Source organism: Pygocentrus nattereri, chromosome 27 (assembly GCF_015220715.1).
Source record: "Pygocentrus nattereri isolate fPygNat1 chromosome 27, fPygNat1.pri, whole genome shotgun sequence".
NCBI classification, from domain to species: domain Eukaryota; kingdom Metazoa; phylum Chordata; class Actinopteri; order Characiformes; family Serrasalmidae; genus Pygocentrus; species Pygocentrus nattereri.
Genome location: NC_051237.1, coordinates 5,336,433 through 5,353,294, shown reverse-complemented (window position 1 = coordinate 5,353,294; position 16,862 = coordinate 5,336,433). Strand labels below are relative to the sequence as shown.

The window sequence follows — 16,862 nt, the reverse complement described above, 5'->3', positions numbered from 1 at the left end:
TGGCATTGCTGACAATGACAAACAATTGATCACTACAAAAAAAATTAATTCAACAGTTTAGAGTTGCCTTGACAGTTTATGTGGCTGTGGCTTGAACATGATTTTGAGATGGATGTGATGTTCTGTTGACCATGTCATCAGTTTCTCAACAGGCAGACAAATTCACTGTTTACTGATTGTAACTCCTTCAGAAAAAGCAGTATTGGAAACCACATCTGCATCTGTCAACACAAGCATTATTATAGGGCAGCAGACTTCAGAGATTCCAGTAACAAACTTCAGGGCTGATTTATCAAAGCCTGATGAAGATGAAGATCAGGAGAGTTAAATCTGTTTTTAATCTAACTGACTATATTATGAAAAAACAAGAATTGTATCACATCATTCCCTGGTTTCATTGATATAATGGTGGAGAAATGATAGACATGGGGTAATGGTTTTTCATATTTATGCATACTTGTTAATTGCATGTTTCTATCATTTTTGGCCACAACGTTTTAAATTAATTTTTATTATTTTTTATTTCTATTTTTTAATACCACTGGTAATAGTCCATTGGGAGATTAATCAAAACAAAACAAATAATAAATGTGGAAATATGTGTGGAATATCCACTATTTTAATTTTTAGTACATACAGTGTGTACTATATATTTATGATATGTTGAATTTAGTGATATTTTGTACTATATGGTATAAAGGCTTAACGTCTTCCAGATTGCAGAACGGGAGGTCTGCATAAAGATTTTCTCTGGTAAGCATAGTATGATATGCTATATTATGAAATTAAACAATAGTACTTTTTGACGATTGTTTCCCTGCTTTTAAGCTGAAAAGGTCATTTCTTATTAATGAGATGCATGTCATGTTACTCTAATGACATTTGTCACTACATTTTTGTTTACATAGTCTTACTTTGAATTTACTTAATAGGCGAGGGTTTCCAGCAAAGGATGCATTTCCACAAAGGGAAAACCTAAAGCTTTCGTCTGTAAGGCCTGATGATGAAAGCTAGATGCTTTATATGTTGACTTCAGTTACAGGAAATAATGTTGTAAGTCTTTCAAAAACAGTTTGAGGACAGCAGTTTGAGGAACAAGCTCTTGCATGTGTGTTTCAGAAGAGCTGTGAGCCAATTTCGCAACTGCAGTGCAGTGGGAATAAGCAGGGAGGAGACACACTGCCTGCTCCAAAGTGGGTCATTGTAGCGAGTTACCAAAAAGGTGTGTCTTGCTGAACAGAGGGTTTAAAAAAGAGAGACAGAATACAAGCTCTTAAAAAAACTGGACTTAACATACTGACTCAATGAATTAAACTGTTCAAACTTGTTTAAGGCCTTGACTTAGTCTTATCCTGAGACAAAATATGGGTGGACTATACTTGTCATTAAAATTTGGTAATTGCTGCCTGAATAAGATAAAGTGGGTTGTTGCACCCCCACTTTGTCCTGAAATATACCTCACAAGAAGCTAACAAAAGCTGAGCATCCTCTTTGGTTTTGCCAAATTGCATGGCATAACTTTAATTGCATGCACAGTTTGTGATGGCTCTTCACACTCCTGTGTTTCTCCTTCCTCCTCTGCTCACTGGAAATGGGAGGTAGAGGTTGCTCATGAAGGAGAATTTACGGAATGTGGTGGGAGTTCAGGGTGGGCAAACTTAGGGATATCATAGGTCTTCATCATTGTAGTCGTGAGCAATAAGTAGGCATGTGCCAATGTAAAAGTGTAATATAACATTAATTACTCAACCTTTTATCTCAGTTTATCACAATATCATATTGAGGAAAGACAGTATGCATAAGACAACACATGTATGGATTTGTCGTGTTCTGAGTGTCATTTTTAGTACAAATAATATGTTGATGGGTATACATTCTGGGGATTTTTGGGGTGTGTGTGTTTGTGTGTTTATAAGTGTTTATTAAGGTCAGTCTTTGTTCACTCCTGGCAACCTGTTTTGTCTTAATTAGCATCAAGTCATTGAGTTTCTCAGGTGTTTTTGTTTTGGCTAGGTGGTAGACCTTTGGTCCTTCAGGTAGTACATTGAGTTTAAAAGTATTGAAACATTGGCATAGAAGAGGACACAAACATTGCACATATGGGCAAATGGTACTTCAACAGCAGCAAGAAACGCCTAGGCCAGCATTAACCTCAAAACGAAACACAGGGAGGAGATAATATGGGAGGATGTGACATTTGATGAGGGTAGACACTTCTAACCACTACTTAACAGCAAACCCCACCCTCCTCAGACACAACTTGCACCAAGCATCATGACTACACTGATAAAATCATCAACATCAGCATCACCATTCATCCATTTCTCCATGGGGAGTGTGGTGACCCTGAGAGCCAATATTCATGGTCACACCATCTAAACTCCTCATGGCAGTGCAGCCTGTGGCAGACACTATAGTATGAAACCTTTATCATGAGTTGTGAAGGTGTTCAGACCAAAAACACACTAAAGCAGCTGTACAGACATCAAATACAGCATTAAATCACATTGGCCCTTATTTATTAAAGTTGCATACGATTAAATCTGATAGTAAATTGAGCATATTATACAGAGAGTTGTATTTGCACAGTCAAACTCATGTCTGGAAGGAGATTGTTTAAATATGAGTGGACTAGTTTATCAACCTGGAAAAAAAGCAATCTTTGGTTAACTAACAAATATATATCTATAATACAAATAAGAATAAAAATAGAAAATAATAATACTAATTATTTATGCACATGGTAGTCCAGTACTCCAAAAATGGATGTACTTATTTTGTATGCACATTAGTAAAAAGAAAAGTTGCAGCTTTACTACTGACACAGCCAGTGTAGATATAACTGATAAGCTGTAATGATAGTGTTTAAATGTGTTATTTCAAGAAAAGAATCACATTACTAAAATAAAGTCTTTTTTTTTGTGTGTGTGTGTATGTTTATTGTATTTTATAGTGCAATGGCTGCTGCCAGTCTTGTCCTCCAGTCACTTTGATTGACAGTGCTGTCATTTCCTTGTGTTTTTTTTTTTTTCTCTTTTTGTCTTTTTTATTCCTGGCTGTCAACCATCTGACAGATTCCATTCTGGATTTTTTTTATTTATGTTGCATTTCTAGTGGTCATGTCAGTGGAGTATCACTGGACAGTACAATCCAAGACCCTAAAAAGCATGTGCTAACCCACTGTGTTTATATATGTCCTTGGGCTGCTGTCCATCATTTGAAGGCCATCTTTTTAAACTTATTGTGCCTGCCTCAAGCCTCTCATGTCCAAGGCCTGTTTCCTCACTTCCTTTAGTATTTTTGCTCTACTTCGGGGAGCTTGAGGGCCGATTTTCAATATTACAGTTGTCCAGTGCAAGCAGATGAAGTACACCTTTGACTCTCATCAGATTCATTTATGCAGCCAATTCCTTTTGTCTAAAGGAAGCCTAAAAAATCTCATCTGTTTGTAAGTGGTTCATGCTGTTCCTACAGCTCATTAGATGGAGCCTAACTGTATCTGGTTTATATATGTCCCTGCAGGTACTCAGAGACCAGACTCCACTCCAGAAGTCGGTGAGGATGCTGTAACCACAGTTGGACAGCCTGCCTCCAGCACTGCTCTTACTGAAGAGGAACAAGAGGAGTTACGCAATGAACTGGCCAAGGTTAACAGTCCTGAGCAGTGTCTCAGACTGCATATTATACATTCAGTTTTTCTTTCCTTCAAATGGGCAAATAGGTTGAGGACTTTAGCTAGTAACAAGAGCTTACAATGTGCATGGTTTCAAGGTCACTCTGAAAGCCTCATCCAGTGTCAGTCCCTCTTACTGACCTAGTTGTGAGTAATTGACAGTGTGCATTGTAATGTTGAGGCCTTTGGGCAGCTCTGTAGTCCATTTATGGATTTCAGAAGGTTTAACAAGCCCAGTTTACAATAGGTGCTCAATTTGCTTCTCTCAGATATTGTACTAATTAAAATTTGTGAAGGTCATTGTGATGTTGGGCCGTGAAGAGAAATCCACCCCACTGAGTTATTAATAACATTATTTGCATTTGCAATTACTGTCAGTTGCTCTCCTACCAGTTTTTTTTTTTTTTTTTGCTTGTGGTAAATTTTGGGTTCTTGTGCTCTGCAGGTGGAGGAGGAGATCCAGACACTCTCTCAAGTGCTGGCTTCGAAGGAGAAGCATGTGGCAGAGATCAAGCGGAAACTGGGCATCACCCCGCTCAATGAGCTCAGGCAGAACCTGAGTAAGAGCTGGCAGGAAGTCACTGCTTCCACCGCGTACGTGCCCTCCTCTCTACCTGTACCCTGTGGACTCTTCCTACTGCCACTTTATAGGAACAGTCCCATCTGTCACTGGTTTGCAGAGCCTGCATTCTGCTGCATCTTCAGCTGGCTGCATGCAAACTGATAGGAATGAGCTTATTCATTTTAACCCCTTAAATTCTCAAGCTTACTATAATAACTAAAGTGTAACTATTATAAATTATAGAACTAGAAGTAAATTATAATAACTATAATAACTAAATAAACTACAGTACAAACTCATTCAAGTATTCTTAAGGAAAATTCCACTGTTTTTTTTGTTTGTTTGTTTTTTTTCCTTTTTATTCCTGTGTAATTGAAGGCCTTCAGACTGATTTGATCTGAAGTGCTTCATTGCAGAGAAACTTACCAGAATTATTCACAGAGGTGGTGATGGGAACCAGACGTCCTGATTGTTTAATGCTGCTAAAAGCTAAATTACAGAAATTATTTCATGAAATTCAAATGAGTTGCCTGATGCCTGAGACATTCATTTAAATGGTTCTGAGAAAAAGTTTTGACTGGCAACATATTTTTCAAAAGTCACTCATAGCAAATAGGTACAACCCCAATTCCAATGAAGTTGGGACGTTGTGTAAAACATAAATAAAAACAGAATACGATGATTTGCAAAACCTTTTCATCCTATATTCAGTTGAATACACTACAAAGACAAGATATTTAATGTTCAAATGGATAAACTTTATTGTTTTTTGCAAATATTCACTCACTTTGAATTTGATGCCTGAAACACGTTCTAAAGAAATTGGGACAGGGGCAACAAAAGACTGGGAAAGTTGAGGAATGCTCAAAAAACACCTGTTTGGAACATTCCACAGGTGAACAGGTTAATTGGAAACAGGTATCATGATTGGGTATAAATGGAGCATCCCTGAAAGGCTCAGTTGCTCACAAGCAAGGATGGGCAAGGTTCACCACTTTGTGAACAACTGCCTGAGCAAATAGTCCAACAGTTTAAGAACAACGTTTCTCAACGTGCGATTGCAAGGAATTTAGGGATTTCATCATCTACAGTCCATAATATCATCAAAAGATTCAGAGAATCTGGAGAAATCTCTGCAAGTAAGCAGCAAGGCAGAAAACCAACACTGAATGCCCGTGACCTTCGATCCCTCAGGCGGCACTGCGTTAAAAACTGACATCATTCTGTAATGGATATTCCCACATGGGCTCAGGAACACTTCAGAAAACCACTGTCAGTGAACTCAGTTCGTCGCTCCATCTACAAGTGCAAGTTAAAACTCCATTAAAACTCTGCCAGGCAAAGCGAAAGCCATATATCAACAACACCCAGAAACACCGCTGGCTTCTCTGGGCCCGAGCTCATCTGAGATGGACTGACGCAAAGTGGAAAAGTGTCCTGTTGTCTGACGAGTCCACATTTCAAATTGTTTTTGGAAATCATGTGTCCTCTGGGCCAAAGAGGAAATGGATTGTCTGAATTGTTGTCAGCGCAAAGTTCAAAAGCCAGCATCTCTGATGGTGTGGGGGTGTATTAGTGCCCATGGCATGGGTAACTTGCACATCTGTGAAGGCACCATTAATGCTGAAAGGTGCATACAGGTTTTGGAGCAACATATGCTGCCATCCAAGCAACGTCTTTTTCAGGGACGTCCCTGCTTATTTCAGCAAGACAACGCCAAGCCACATTCTGCATGTTACAACAGCGTGGCTTCATAGTAAAAGAGTGCGGGTACTAGACTGGCCTGCCTGCGGTCCAGACCTGTCCCCCTTTGAAAATGTGTTGCGCATTATGAAGCGCAAAATACGACAACGGAGACCCCGGACTGTTGAGCAACTGAAGTTGTACATCAAGCAAGAATGGGAAAGAATTCCACCTATAAAGCTTCAACAATTAGTGTCCTCCGTTCCCAAGCACTTATTGAGTGTTGTTAAAAGGAAAGGTGATGTAACTCAGTGGTAAACATGCCCCTGTCCCAACTTCTTTGGAACGTGTTACAGGCATCAAATTCAAAATGAGTGAATATTTGCAAAAAACAATAAAATTGATCCATTTGAACATTAAATATCTTGTCTTTGTAGTGTATTCAGTTGAATATAGGTTGAAAAGTATTTGCAAATCATCATATTCTGTTTTTAATTATGTTTTACACTATGTCCCAACTTCATTGAAATTGGGGTTGTACATGCAATGCATTATAAGGCCAAATAGTCTCCAAAGAAAACTTATGTTTTCAGATTTACAAGTGTTTTATCATTATTAACATAAAAACTCAATGTGCTTTAGTGTGTTGTGGACATTGCAAAACCACTTTAATAAAATCTAGATCGGTCTTTACAATGAACTATTTCACATCAAACCTCTCTGAATCATTATATTTACATTTGAGCGATTTTGTTTTGCATAAATTTAGAAATATAAAGTGGAATTCCTTTAAATTAAAGAGATATTTGATCTTGCTGGCAGATCCTGGCAATTCAAAGGGGTTAATATTAACTGTTCTGTAATTACTAATAATTGTGCAACTCCTATAAAGCTCAGACACCAATAATGAGTACAACCATTTCTATCTTGTAAACATACAATTCTATGTAAGGTTCCCTTTGGTATCCTTTAAAGAAAAGAAAAATCATAACAGTTAAAATCAAAAGAAGCTGTGACTGGTTTATTAGACATTCCTCCAGCACCCAGGGTGCATGGGTTCACTAACTTTATTAGTGCAAACAAATACCATCAAACATTTCTAAAATATTGGGATGTTGAATTTTTTTCAGTACTGCCTAACACTAATGTGTTAGTACCATAGCGATTAAAGTGAGAGATTGAAAAATGAGCCTACATGTGGACCTCTAGAGTTTAAGGGTTAGTATTTGTTTCCTTGATATGTTTGGTTTTTTGAGTGTGACTCGCAACCAGTGAGTGAATAGTATGTTTTTTATTTTGTGTGTGTACATATTACATTAAACTTTTTTATTTCAATTAAGTAAGTTTTCCTTGATGCAGGAATGCAGGAATTTGGAATAAATTAGCAGTTTGTTGTCCCATATCAGTGGTTCTAAATCTGTGAGTCTTCTACATTGTCTGTGCAGGTATAGAAGAACCTCAGAGACGCTGTCACAGGCAGGACAGAAGGCCACAGCAGCATTCACCAATGTGGGCTCAGCCATCAGTAGAAAGCTGGAGGATGTCAGGTAGGACAGAACAGGCAGATAAGCCCACCTACTGTTGTGTGGCATATATGTTATGACATGCAGAGCACAAAACAAGGGCAACTGTGCATGGAGCATAATTCCTCACTAATTGAGCCTCAGCAGTAGTGGTCCTCAGATTTGGATGGAGTCTATTTTCTGTTTGCTAATGCAGTTTCTGACATTTACAGATTACAGTCATTTTCCAATTCCTTTAGGTAAGATAACCTTGACTGAATCATTTGAGTGATTGAGTCATTTTGAATGCAGCATTGATCAGTAGTGTGATAAATACTTTTTGCATGTGGTTACTTTTATCAATGTAACTCATTGCTTGTCCTTTAACATTTTATACACTCCCTTAACACCTGATGTTTACCATGCTCTTCACCGCATCTTGTCAGAGCATGTTTTGCGCATGCCTATAGTTTGTATGTTATAGTTTCAATTGTGGGCTGTCAGTCTACTATAAATGTAGCATTTGCATGTTATAGATCATCACCTGTTTGAAGGCTCAAGTGTAATGTGAAACTGCTGCACAATAAATTGTTTGCTATATATATACATATTACTCTACAAAAGTCAGACCACCCTATTATTTACTTTCTAGTCAAAACAGCCATTAAGTACATGTTATTAATTTTAAATATGAGGGAAAATGGCACAACAGAAAATGACATAAAAGCTTCAGACGTGAGTCATCTGGATCTTTCAGTAACTTGTTTGCTCTTTATTTTTGAATACCTTGCTGCCACTTTAGTTCTCCCATCCTTCCAGTCATAAAACCAACGAGTTACTGCTGTATTCACCCAACAAAAGATGTCATTTACATTATTCCTTCAAAGAGACAAAGAGACACTAGCATTCACGGAAACAACTACCCAAAAATGACAATTGCCTTGCAAGTGTCTCTCTCATGTGCATCTAAAGATGTTAAATGAGATATTAGACATAAGATTAAAGAGAATCCACTTGCATTAAGATGGGGAACATCAAAATAAAATCAGAGAAAAAACAGGAGTTGCTGGGAAAATGATTAAAAGATATAAAGAACTCCTAGAGGACTCCCCGCAACTGTGCAAGACCTGCTAGACCACCAAAACTGCCTCCATCAGAACTACTTGCAGCTTTCATCTATAAGAGGGAGGAGAAAATCAAGCTCCATTCATACTTCAGATCTAAACAACTGAACACTATGAGCCTGAAAGGACGTGTGACTGTCAAGAAGCTGTTACTGACAAAAGAAAATAGATGAAAAAAGAAAATTTATAGTAGATCACCAAAAAACATCTGAGATGTGGAGTATTTGTGGACTAATTAGTCTGGATTTGTAGTTGGAATTGGTTGGAACATGAGAAGCTGAACGAAGCAGATGTGAAGGCTGACCTTTTTTTAAGAGTAGATGTTTTAACAGTAAGTATGGAAAAATATTCCTGCACATATCTTTGAAAAACTGGAAGCAAATCTACTGAATACTACATTTTTATACAGTGCTGTTTCCATAAAAGTTGGGATGCTGTGCAAAATGTAAATAAAATGAATAAAAAGAATTCAGTGCTTTACAAATCATTCAGACCCTGTTTTGGAAATCATGGATGCTACATCCAGAGAAGAAGGACCATCTGGCTTGTTATCAGTGGCTATGGGATGAATGACTCGCACATCTGTGAAGGCATCATTAATGCTGAACGTTATACAGGGTATCCTAAAACAATTAACATAATTTCGTAGTCTAAAAACACAGTCAATTTTCCCTCAGATGATCTCAAATTTTAAATGGGTGAAACTAACCAAGTTTAATTTTGTGCTGTTGAAATGGCCACCACATTCACCTGACTTGACACCTTGTGATTTTTTTTTTTTCTTTGGGGCTAAGGACTGGTCTATTACTACACCCCAAACCCCCCCCCCCCCCCCCTCCTCCCCCCCCTCCCTACAAGCCTAGAGGAACTCCAGCAGAGAATCATTACTGTGCTGGAGACTGTTACGCAAAAATGCTACAGCATGTTTGGCAGGAGCTGGACTACTGACTTGACATGTTGTGTCACAGGGGGTGCACATATTGAACATTTGTGAAGCTTTGTGAAATTGGTTATAAAATCTGCATCCCTCTAAATTTTTTGTTTGAATTTTGATAAATTAAATGATGTCAATTTTTGGGACACCCTGTGTATACAGTTTTTGTGGCAACATATGCCACAAAAAAAATGCCACATGACATCTTTTTTTTTTTTTCAGGGAAGGCCTTGCTTATTTCAACAAGATAATCTCAAACTACATTCTGCAACAGCATGGCTCAGAGTCTGGTTGCTAAACTGGTCTGCCTGCAATCCAGACCTGTCACAAATTGAAAATATTTGGTGCATGATGAAACAAAAAATAAGGCAAAGGAGACCCCAAACTGTTGAGCAGCTGAAATCCTACATCAAGCAAGAAAGGGAAAACATTTAGCTATAAAAACTACTGGTCTCTTCTTATCCCAAACACTTACAGAGTGCTGATAAAAGACGAGGTGATGAAACACAGTGGTAAACATGCCCCCGTCCCAACTTTCTTGAAACTTGTTGCTGGCATCAGATTCAAAATAGGCATGAATTAAAAAAAAAAAAAAAAATTCTCAGTTTCAACATTTGATATGTTGTATTTGTACTATTTTCAATTAAATATAGAGTTTAAGTGATTTTAAATGATTTCTGTTTTTATTTACATTTAGGACAGTGTCCCAACTTTTTTGGAGATGATCTAGTATTTATTTGTTGAGGCTTCAATGTAATTTTCTGTTAAATATGTTGTCTGCTTTTTTTATTGATGCTGAAAAAAGAATAGCTTGTACTTAATGGCAGTTTTGTATGGATATTAAGTAAGCAAAGGGTGTTCTCTTACTTTTGCACAGTATTGTATCACTTTTGACTTGCTCTCATATGTTTCCACTTTGATTTGTCCCTCTATTTTCTTCTGCTTTCCAAAAGTAAAGCCTCTTCTCTGAATCTCTGTCAACACTCCAGCAGTGTGTTTGAGTGTGCATGAGCTCAGTGTAACCCTGTTGAATGTGGTGTAACCCATGTGAGTTATGTTTGATCTTCATCTCCTAAATCTGTGACTGGCCACAGAGTTGATGCACTGATCCTCTGGACAAACACGTTTAAGCCCTTCTCTTTACTGCCAGTTCACTCTTTCTGACCTGATTATTCGAACCAGAAGAATGAAGTTTTCCAGTGCTGGAAAAATCTGTCAGAAGTACAGATAATGTGGTTTAAAGACTTATTCACAAAGCTTATTCTTAATCAACATCTGTATTCCCCTTGATTGCAAAAAAAGTCAAATGTAAATAGTGTGGCTCTCTTTCTCTTCCCTTGACTCTCATACTCACTACTAAAGCCTGATTAACTTGCCTAATGCTTCTTTTTTCTCTTCCTTACTGCTGACCGATAGCATACGATCCATACAGCATTCAACTAGCATGCCTGTGATGAGGTAAGGGACTCGCTGTCACTCTCAGGTTTGCGTGCTGGGAAGGACTTTTTTCCAGGATGGAGGCTTGCTAGAATACTTCTCGCACGTTTCTCCATCTCTCATAGCTATTACACAGGCTACTAGAAGCTGCAGCAGAGGCATCAAAATGTTTGGCACATAGTTTGAACTCCATGTTCATTCTAAGTTTGTTACAGTCACAGCTTACATGTGCCATACCTTGCAGGAATACTCCCACCTTCAAGTCATTTGAGGAGAAAGTGGACAACTTGAAGGTAAGAAGTACCTGCAAGTACATCATACAATTATTGGAAATCCTTGTGGTGTCAACCAATTCTCAGTGCTAACCTAGTCACTGATCAGTAAAGTAATAAATGCAACAAAACTAGTACTAGTGAAACTCTTACTTGTTCATTACAGAAAACCATTTGGAAAACGTTTGTTTATTCATCACAAACTGGATGGTAGAAAAAAGACAAACTTGAGGCACAGACATGCATCAACCTTCCTAACTGTAGTTTTAGAGGGTTGTCCTTGCCATGTAACCCTTTCTCTCCATTGTAAAGATGATTTAAAGACACTTACAATAAGATATCTTCCTTCCTAGCAGTAACATGAACTACACAATACATCACCAAAAGTTTGTGGATACCTGATCATCACACTTATATGAGCTTAAAGGATATCCCATTATAAAACCATGGGCATATATGGAACGCTTTCCACAAAACCTTGGAATTTAAGCCCATTCAGTTAAAAGAGCATCTGTTGGAAAAGAAGTTGCAGTTCCAGTTTCAGGCTGATCTGTTGTGGTCCTAGATGCTTCCATTTCACTATAGTAACACTAACAGTTGACTGGGGTGTATCTAGTAGGGCAGAAATTTTAGAAACTGACTTGTGGAAAGTCTTGTGGCTGAAACACCTGAATTCAGTAATTAGGCCATATGGTGTATTTGCCTTCATTCTGCATTGACCAGCTAAAGAAAATAAATAAATCACAACAGCCCACTCAAAAAGTCTCCCCAAAGCAGTCATAGTTTTTTCAAAAGTTCGTCCCACCTTCAGCATACGTCATCAGAAGGGGGTTTACCTAATCTTGCTCTAGGCACTGCAGTAGGATGCATATTTACGATGTCTGAGCTACCCATGCGAGTTATTGAAAACGAGAACATATACTTGATTATCTTTAACTCATCTACTAGAAGCCAGTTTTAGGTGATGTACATAAACTTTTGACAGACAATATATATATATTGTTTCTGAGACAATGTCCGTGAAATTTTTGTAATTGGATCCTGCAGACCAAGATGAGTCCCACACCATCGACAAGCGAGCTTGGGGATGTTTCAGAAAACTCTACACCTAATGCAGAACCAGTGGTGCAGCAGCCAGTGGTGGAGCAGCCAGCGGGGATGACCCTCCAGGACCCAGAACTACACTGAGGAACCACCGCTGACCTCACTCCGCTGATTCTTAATGGCAAACCTCTTCCTTTCATGCTCCCTTTCTCTACTCCTCGCTTCTCTGTATCATGTGATAACTGAAGACCAAAACAAAAGCTCCATACCCTGGTTCTTTTTCTTCAAGTGCTTTAAACAGTCTGTTAGAGACATTATGTTTCTAGTATATAGTATATAGTTCACGCCAAGTGGTGAACATATAAAATATTTAGAGAGAAATACTGTATGAGGGACATACATATATAGCAGTTTTCTCAAAGCTCCTCTGCCTTTATCACGGCATGAGTTCACTGAGATGTAGGTTCCATTAGTTGCTATAACATCTTTCTGAATTTTTGCATGAGTCTTGAGCATCTTTAAACCATGCGTGGTAGCCCTACACTGGAGGAGAGCTTGATGACTACTGTGCTTCACTGTCCATCAATGGAGATGAATATTGACTTATGAGTGGCAGCATGTCTCTCATGTCCCTCTAGCACTTCACACCAGCTGTGTGCCTGGCCTCTGATTCCTGATCCTCAGGCAGCAGTAACTGGTTACTTCACACCCACATGCACATGCACAAATTAGGCTCAGCTGATACTTTGGGGTCCGTGTTCTCTTTACTGGGTCAAGTAACTAGGGGGTGTGGGTCTACACTGCTGCCCTAGGCTGACAGATGACCTTTTTTCGTAGTTCTGCTGTCATAGATGGACAGTGAAGCTGATATTTGAAGGTCAGACATATGTTTATATAGATGCATTTTCTTATTAGATTTCCTTCAATGTTGCAATTTGTAGGTACCAAAACTAGAATAGCATTTAAAGGTAAGGACCTCAGAGTCAACAAAGAGTCAAAAAGTGAAAAGATGTTTTTATTGTGCTGTGTGTTTACCAGATTCTGACGTTTGTACAAAACAAATGCCAAAATTCTAGTGTGACAGCATGAGCTTCTGGAACTTTGTATAAACTTAGTTTTATACATAAGTTGGAACTTTGCCAGTAAAATTACATGTTTTATCGATTTTCTAAGTGAAAATAAGTTCACATCCTCTATAGGGGATGCACTGAAGTATCATTTTTGTAGATTTTAGAAAACAGTTTCTATCTATGAATTTAACATATTGGAAAAAAGCATAATATTAAATGTAAAATGTATAAAGTAGCTTTTACACAGGTTTGTGTTTTATTTTTCCCTTAATATGTTAAATTCAGCAGATAAACTGTAATGGTGCATTAAAATGTGCGCAAGTGTGTTCTCATTAGAGGCTGTGTTAACTTATCTTCCACTCAGAAAATCAACAAAACATGACATTTGACCAGGGGCCAAATTTTTGCATATGACTGTATGTCCAGTCTGCTGGATAATGTTATCTAATGCTCCACAAAGGATATCCATAGTTACATAACAAAAAGAAATATGCTAAAAAACGTGTTAAATATGGAATTGTTTACATTTCAGTTTTGTAGAAAGATAAATATGAACTAGTTGGCAACATTAAATGAGTTTCTAGCCATCATTTGCTTCCAAAGCTCCAGTAGTTGTTTAAGAACAACTAAGCTTTTCAAGAAGTCTTTAATGTGTATTGTTACTGTAAAAAAAAATTGCTGCAAAAATTCATTTTTGGTAGATCAGTCATCTTACTTTGCTTGGAGTACACTCACCAATGCTGGAGACTCTGTGTCATTAAAGTCTTGTCATTTTATTTAACTAAATGGTTGGGAATTTGGAAGGTTGTGACATTTCACTCCCACTGCTGCTGGCCTGTTAAGACTGATGGTGTTTCATATAAGGTGTTCTATCTCAGCGTTCAACTCACTTGTTCCATGTAATCAAAGGTCAGCATAAAGCTGAAGGAGACCTGGCTCAGGTGTGTTTGAAGCTAGAATAGAAGGAATGTATTTATTGGCTGGTTGATCCACAGCAGGGTTCTTCGGTTCTGGTCCCGGAGGGCCGGTGTCCAACACAGTTGAGCAGTTTCCCTGTTCAGTCATACCTGATTCAACATATCTGTTAATTGCCAGGCTTACACCTCAGTACGTGTATTTGAACAGGCAAATTAGCAAACTGAACTGTATATCAGCCTATCCAACCAGACACGAAGAACCCTGGTCTGCAGGAACTTCTCTGTTCTACTGTTAAACTTTTAGTGCTTCATCATGGTCAAAAAATGCTACCCCAACAAATCAATACAAGGATTGGCAATCAAAAAGTATATTACAGCCATAATGTAAAAGCACTACACACAGTTAGGTTGCAATGATTTCTTGTCCCCCCCCCCCCCCTTTTGTGTTAGATATCTTGTCTAATTTGTTCCTGTGAGGAGTTCTCATTCATTTTTATTACATTCCAACTATATTTTGTTCTAACAAAAAGACACTGTCATGGATTTTTTCATGTTGTAAGTAGAAATATACAGATGCATATTTTAATAAAGTATACAATAATAGTTAAGGTAATAGAAGTATAGGCTAACAGTAGTTAACGGCTTGAGTCAGCAGGTGTTTTTCTGTCAGTACACAATATTTGTGTAACACTAACGGCTTTTGCTTCAAAGCTGCTCTATTGCACGGTGTTGCTTTATCTGAAATTATATTGTCAGATTTGTTCTTTAAAAGCCCTTGTATGGAGGCTGTATGGAGGTGGTGGTTTTCTGATGTTTTGTCTTGTTTTTTGTCTCAAGATCTCAGTAAATGCAACAGGAATTAAATTAGCCCAAGAAATTCTCCTTTCTTTCATGTTTGCAATGCCTGACAAAAAAATAAGTCCCATTTCCACAAGACAGAGGAGAACACAATTGCTGTTTTGTTTTTGCCTTTTCCTGTTTCTAGAAGCAGTGAGTCAAATTGACTTTTTATGTCAAGTTTTCAATATTAAGTCAATATTTTGTAAAATATGTATTTTTAAGATACTAATTCAATATTCTAAAAAATTCATTTTGAGATACTAAATGAATAATTTGGAAAATGATTTTGACATACTAAGGGCCAATCCTATTTCTTATTTTTACCCTACCCCTTGTTTTTGAGTGTTACTTTGCCCCTTGGAACTGAGTAACAAGGGGAAGTGGTTGAAACCTTCCCCCCTTGAAATGGGGAACCCTCAAATAAAAAATAAGATTAATTCATTAACAGCTACTCGTGCTGCAAGTCTGAAGTGATGGCAGAGGAGGGTAAAGTTCAGCAACATCGTTAAATTTAAGGTATGGGGAGGGTGGTACTACCATTATTCATTGTTGCCCACCCCTAAGTCTTCAGTGAAATGAAATTGAAGTGGAGCAGCAGCTCTGACGTCTCGGGCGCTAGAATCTAGCCAGCTAGCTAAGGAGCCATCAACATACTACTAGCGATTTTTATGCTTGTTATAAAGAAAGGGACCATAGTACATTAAAACGATAAGATGAAGATAAAGACAATGCAATGTTTATGGTAATTTTAGTGGAGAAAATACATTTGTGGATTTCTTTGGTCGCTTTGGCAGCCATCTGGCCGTATTATTTTCTCATTAACGCTCCGTTTGGAGGGCCACGTCTCAAAAATCAGGACGCCTTCCCCTAGACGTGACCGCCCTGCACTGAGGGCTAAGGGCACAGTGGTAGGGGTGAGGGGTGAAATGGGATTTAGACTACGTCAATATTTTGACCCACTGCTGACAGAAATGGAGGAGGGAAGCTGTTTTTCCCCCTCATCTATTTGGTGGCAATGGCTTCCATACTAAAATTGCTTTAAAATTGAAAATTAAATATGATGCATTATTTTACACTACTTATGAGTAGCATTTGGTGTGTTTGTTTAATGAAATTACTTAAGCTTCTGAAACTGTTACCCCTCCAAAGTTACAGTTCGGGTGTCCTGTGTCTTGTTTTCCTTTTTGCTCATGGTCGACTGTGCATTAAAACGGAAGGTTACCTTACACTGAATATGTTACACGGCTTTTATTCGCGATGTGCCTCTTTACAGTTTTCACTCGAGCTAGCTGAGAAACACTTGATCTCAGACTGGCAAAAAGAACAGCTCAAACATGCTCTTTGCTCATTTGTATGTCTGTTGCTAAATAAAGCACAACAGTCCAATCCTGAGCCTGTTCCGTTCTTTTAACTGATTACGAAGGTACTTCTTATTGTCTTGTTATTGCTGCACTACTTTCAGTAAACACTAGATGGAGCTCTGAAATAGAACAATAGCTGCGTGCAGAGCAGACCCACCGTCTGTTTGCCCGACGGTTGGCTTGTATTAAAGTCTAGCCCCATTGATACGCTGCGGGAGGACTGAAAGGGCAGCATAGGTGGCCAGACAAAGCCTTCCCTTCATAAAAGAACACAGTGCTTCAAATTGTTCAGCTCTCATGCTAGAAATATTGATTCCAGTAGCAACAATAGACCGACTGTGCTGTCTATAGTATCTGCAGCTCTGGGGGCCATGTTTGTTTACATGCTGTCTGTGCAATGCAAAATGAATGATGGGACTCCTGGCCAATCCGAAGCTTGGATA

At 38.3% G+C, this 16,862-nt stretch overlaps 1 protein-coding gene across 5 annotated transcripts in view; it reads left to right on the top strand.

The window, feature by feature from the left end:
• Nucleotides 1-16,450, top strand: part of tpd52 (tumor protein D52) — a 31,189-nt gene extending 14,739 nt beyond the window's left edge. The window contains exons 2-8 of one of the 5 annotated variants that reach the window (XM_017693818.2): nt 3,523-3,647; nt 4,119-4,267; nt 7,364-7,465; nt 7,654-7,680; nt 10,895-10,936; nt 11,160-11,208; nt 12,235-16,450. In XM_017693818.2, the coding sequence (XP_017549307.1) occupies nt 3,523-3,647; nt 4,119-4,267; nt 7,364-7,465; nt 7,654-7,680; nt 10,895-10,936; nt 11,160-11,208; nt 12,235-12,375 (635 nt within the window). In that variant the 3' untranslated portion in view covers nt 12,376-16,450. Of the gene's footprint in view, nt 1-3,522; nt 3,648-4,118; nt 4,268-7,363; nt 7,470-7,653; nt 7,681-10,894; nt 10,937-11,159; nt 11,209-12,234 lie in introns of those variants that run through there. The other 4 variants (XM_017693827.2, XM_017693835.2, XM_017693843.2 and 1 more) reach the window with 4 other exon arrangements.
• Nucleotides 16,451-16,862: the final 412 nt, after the last annotated feature.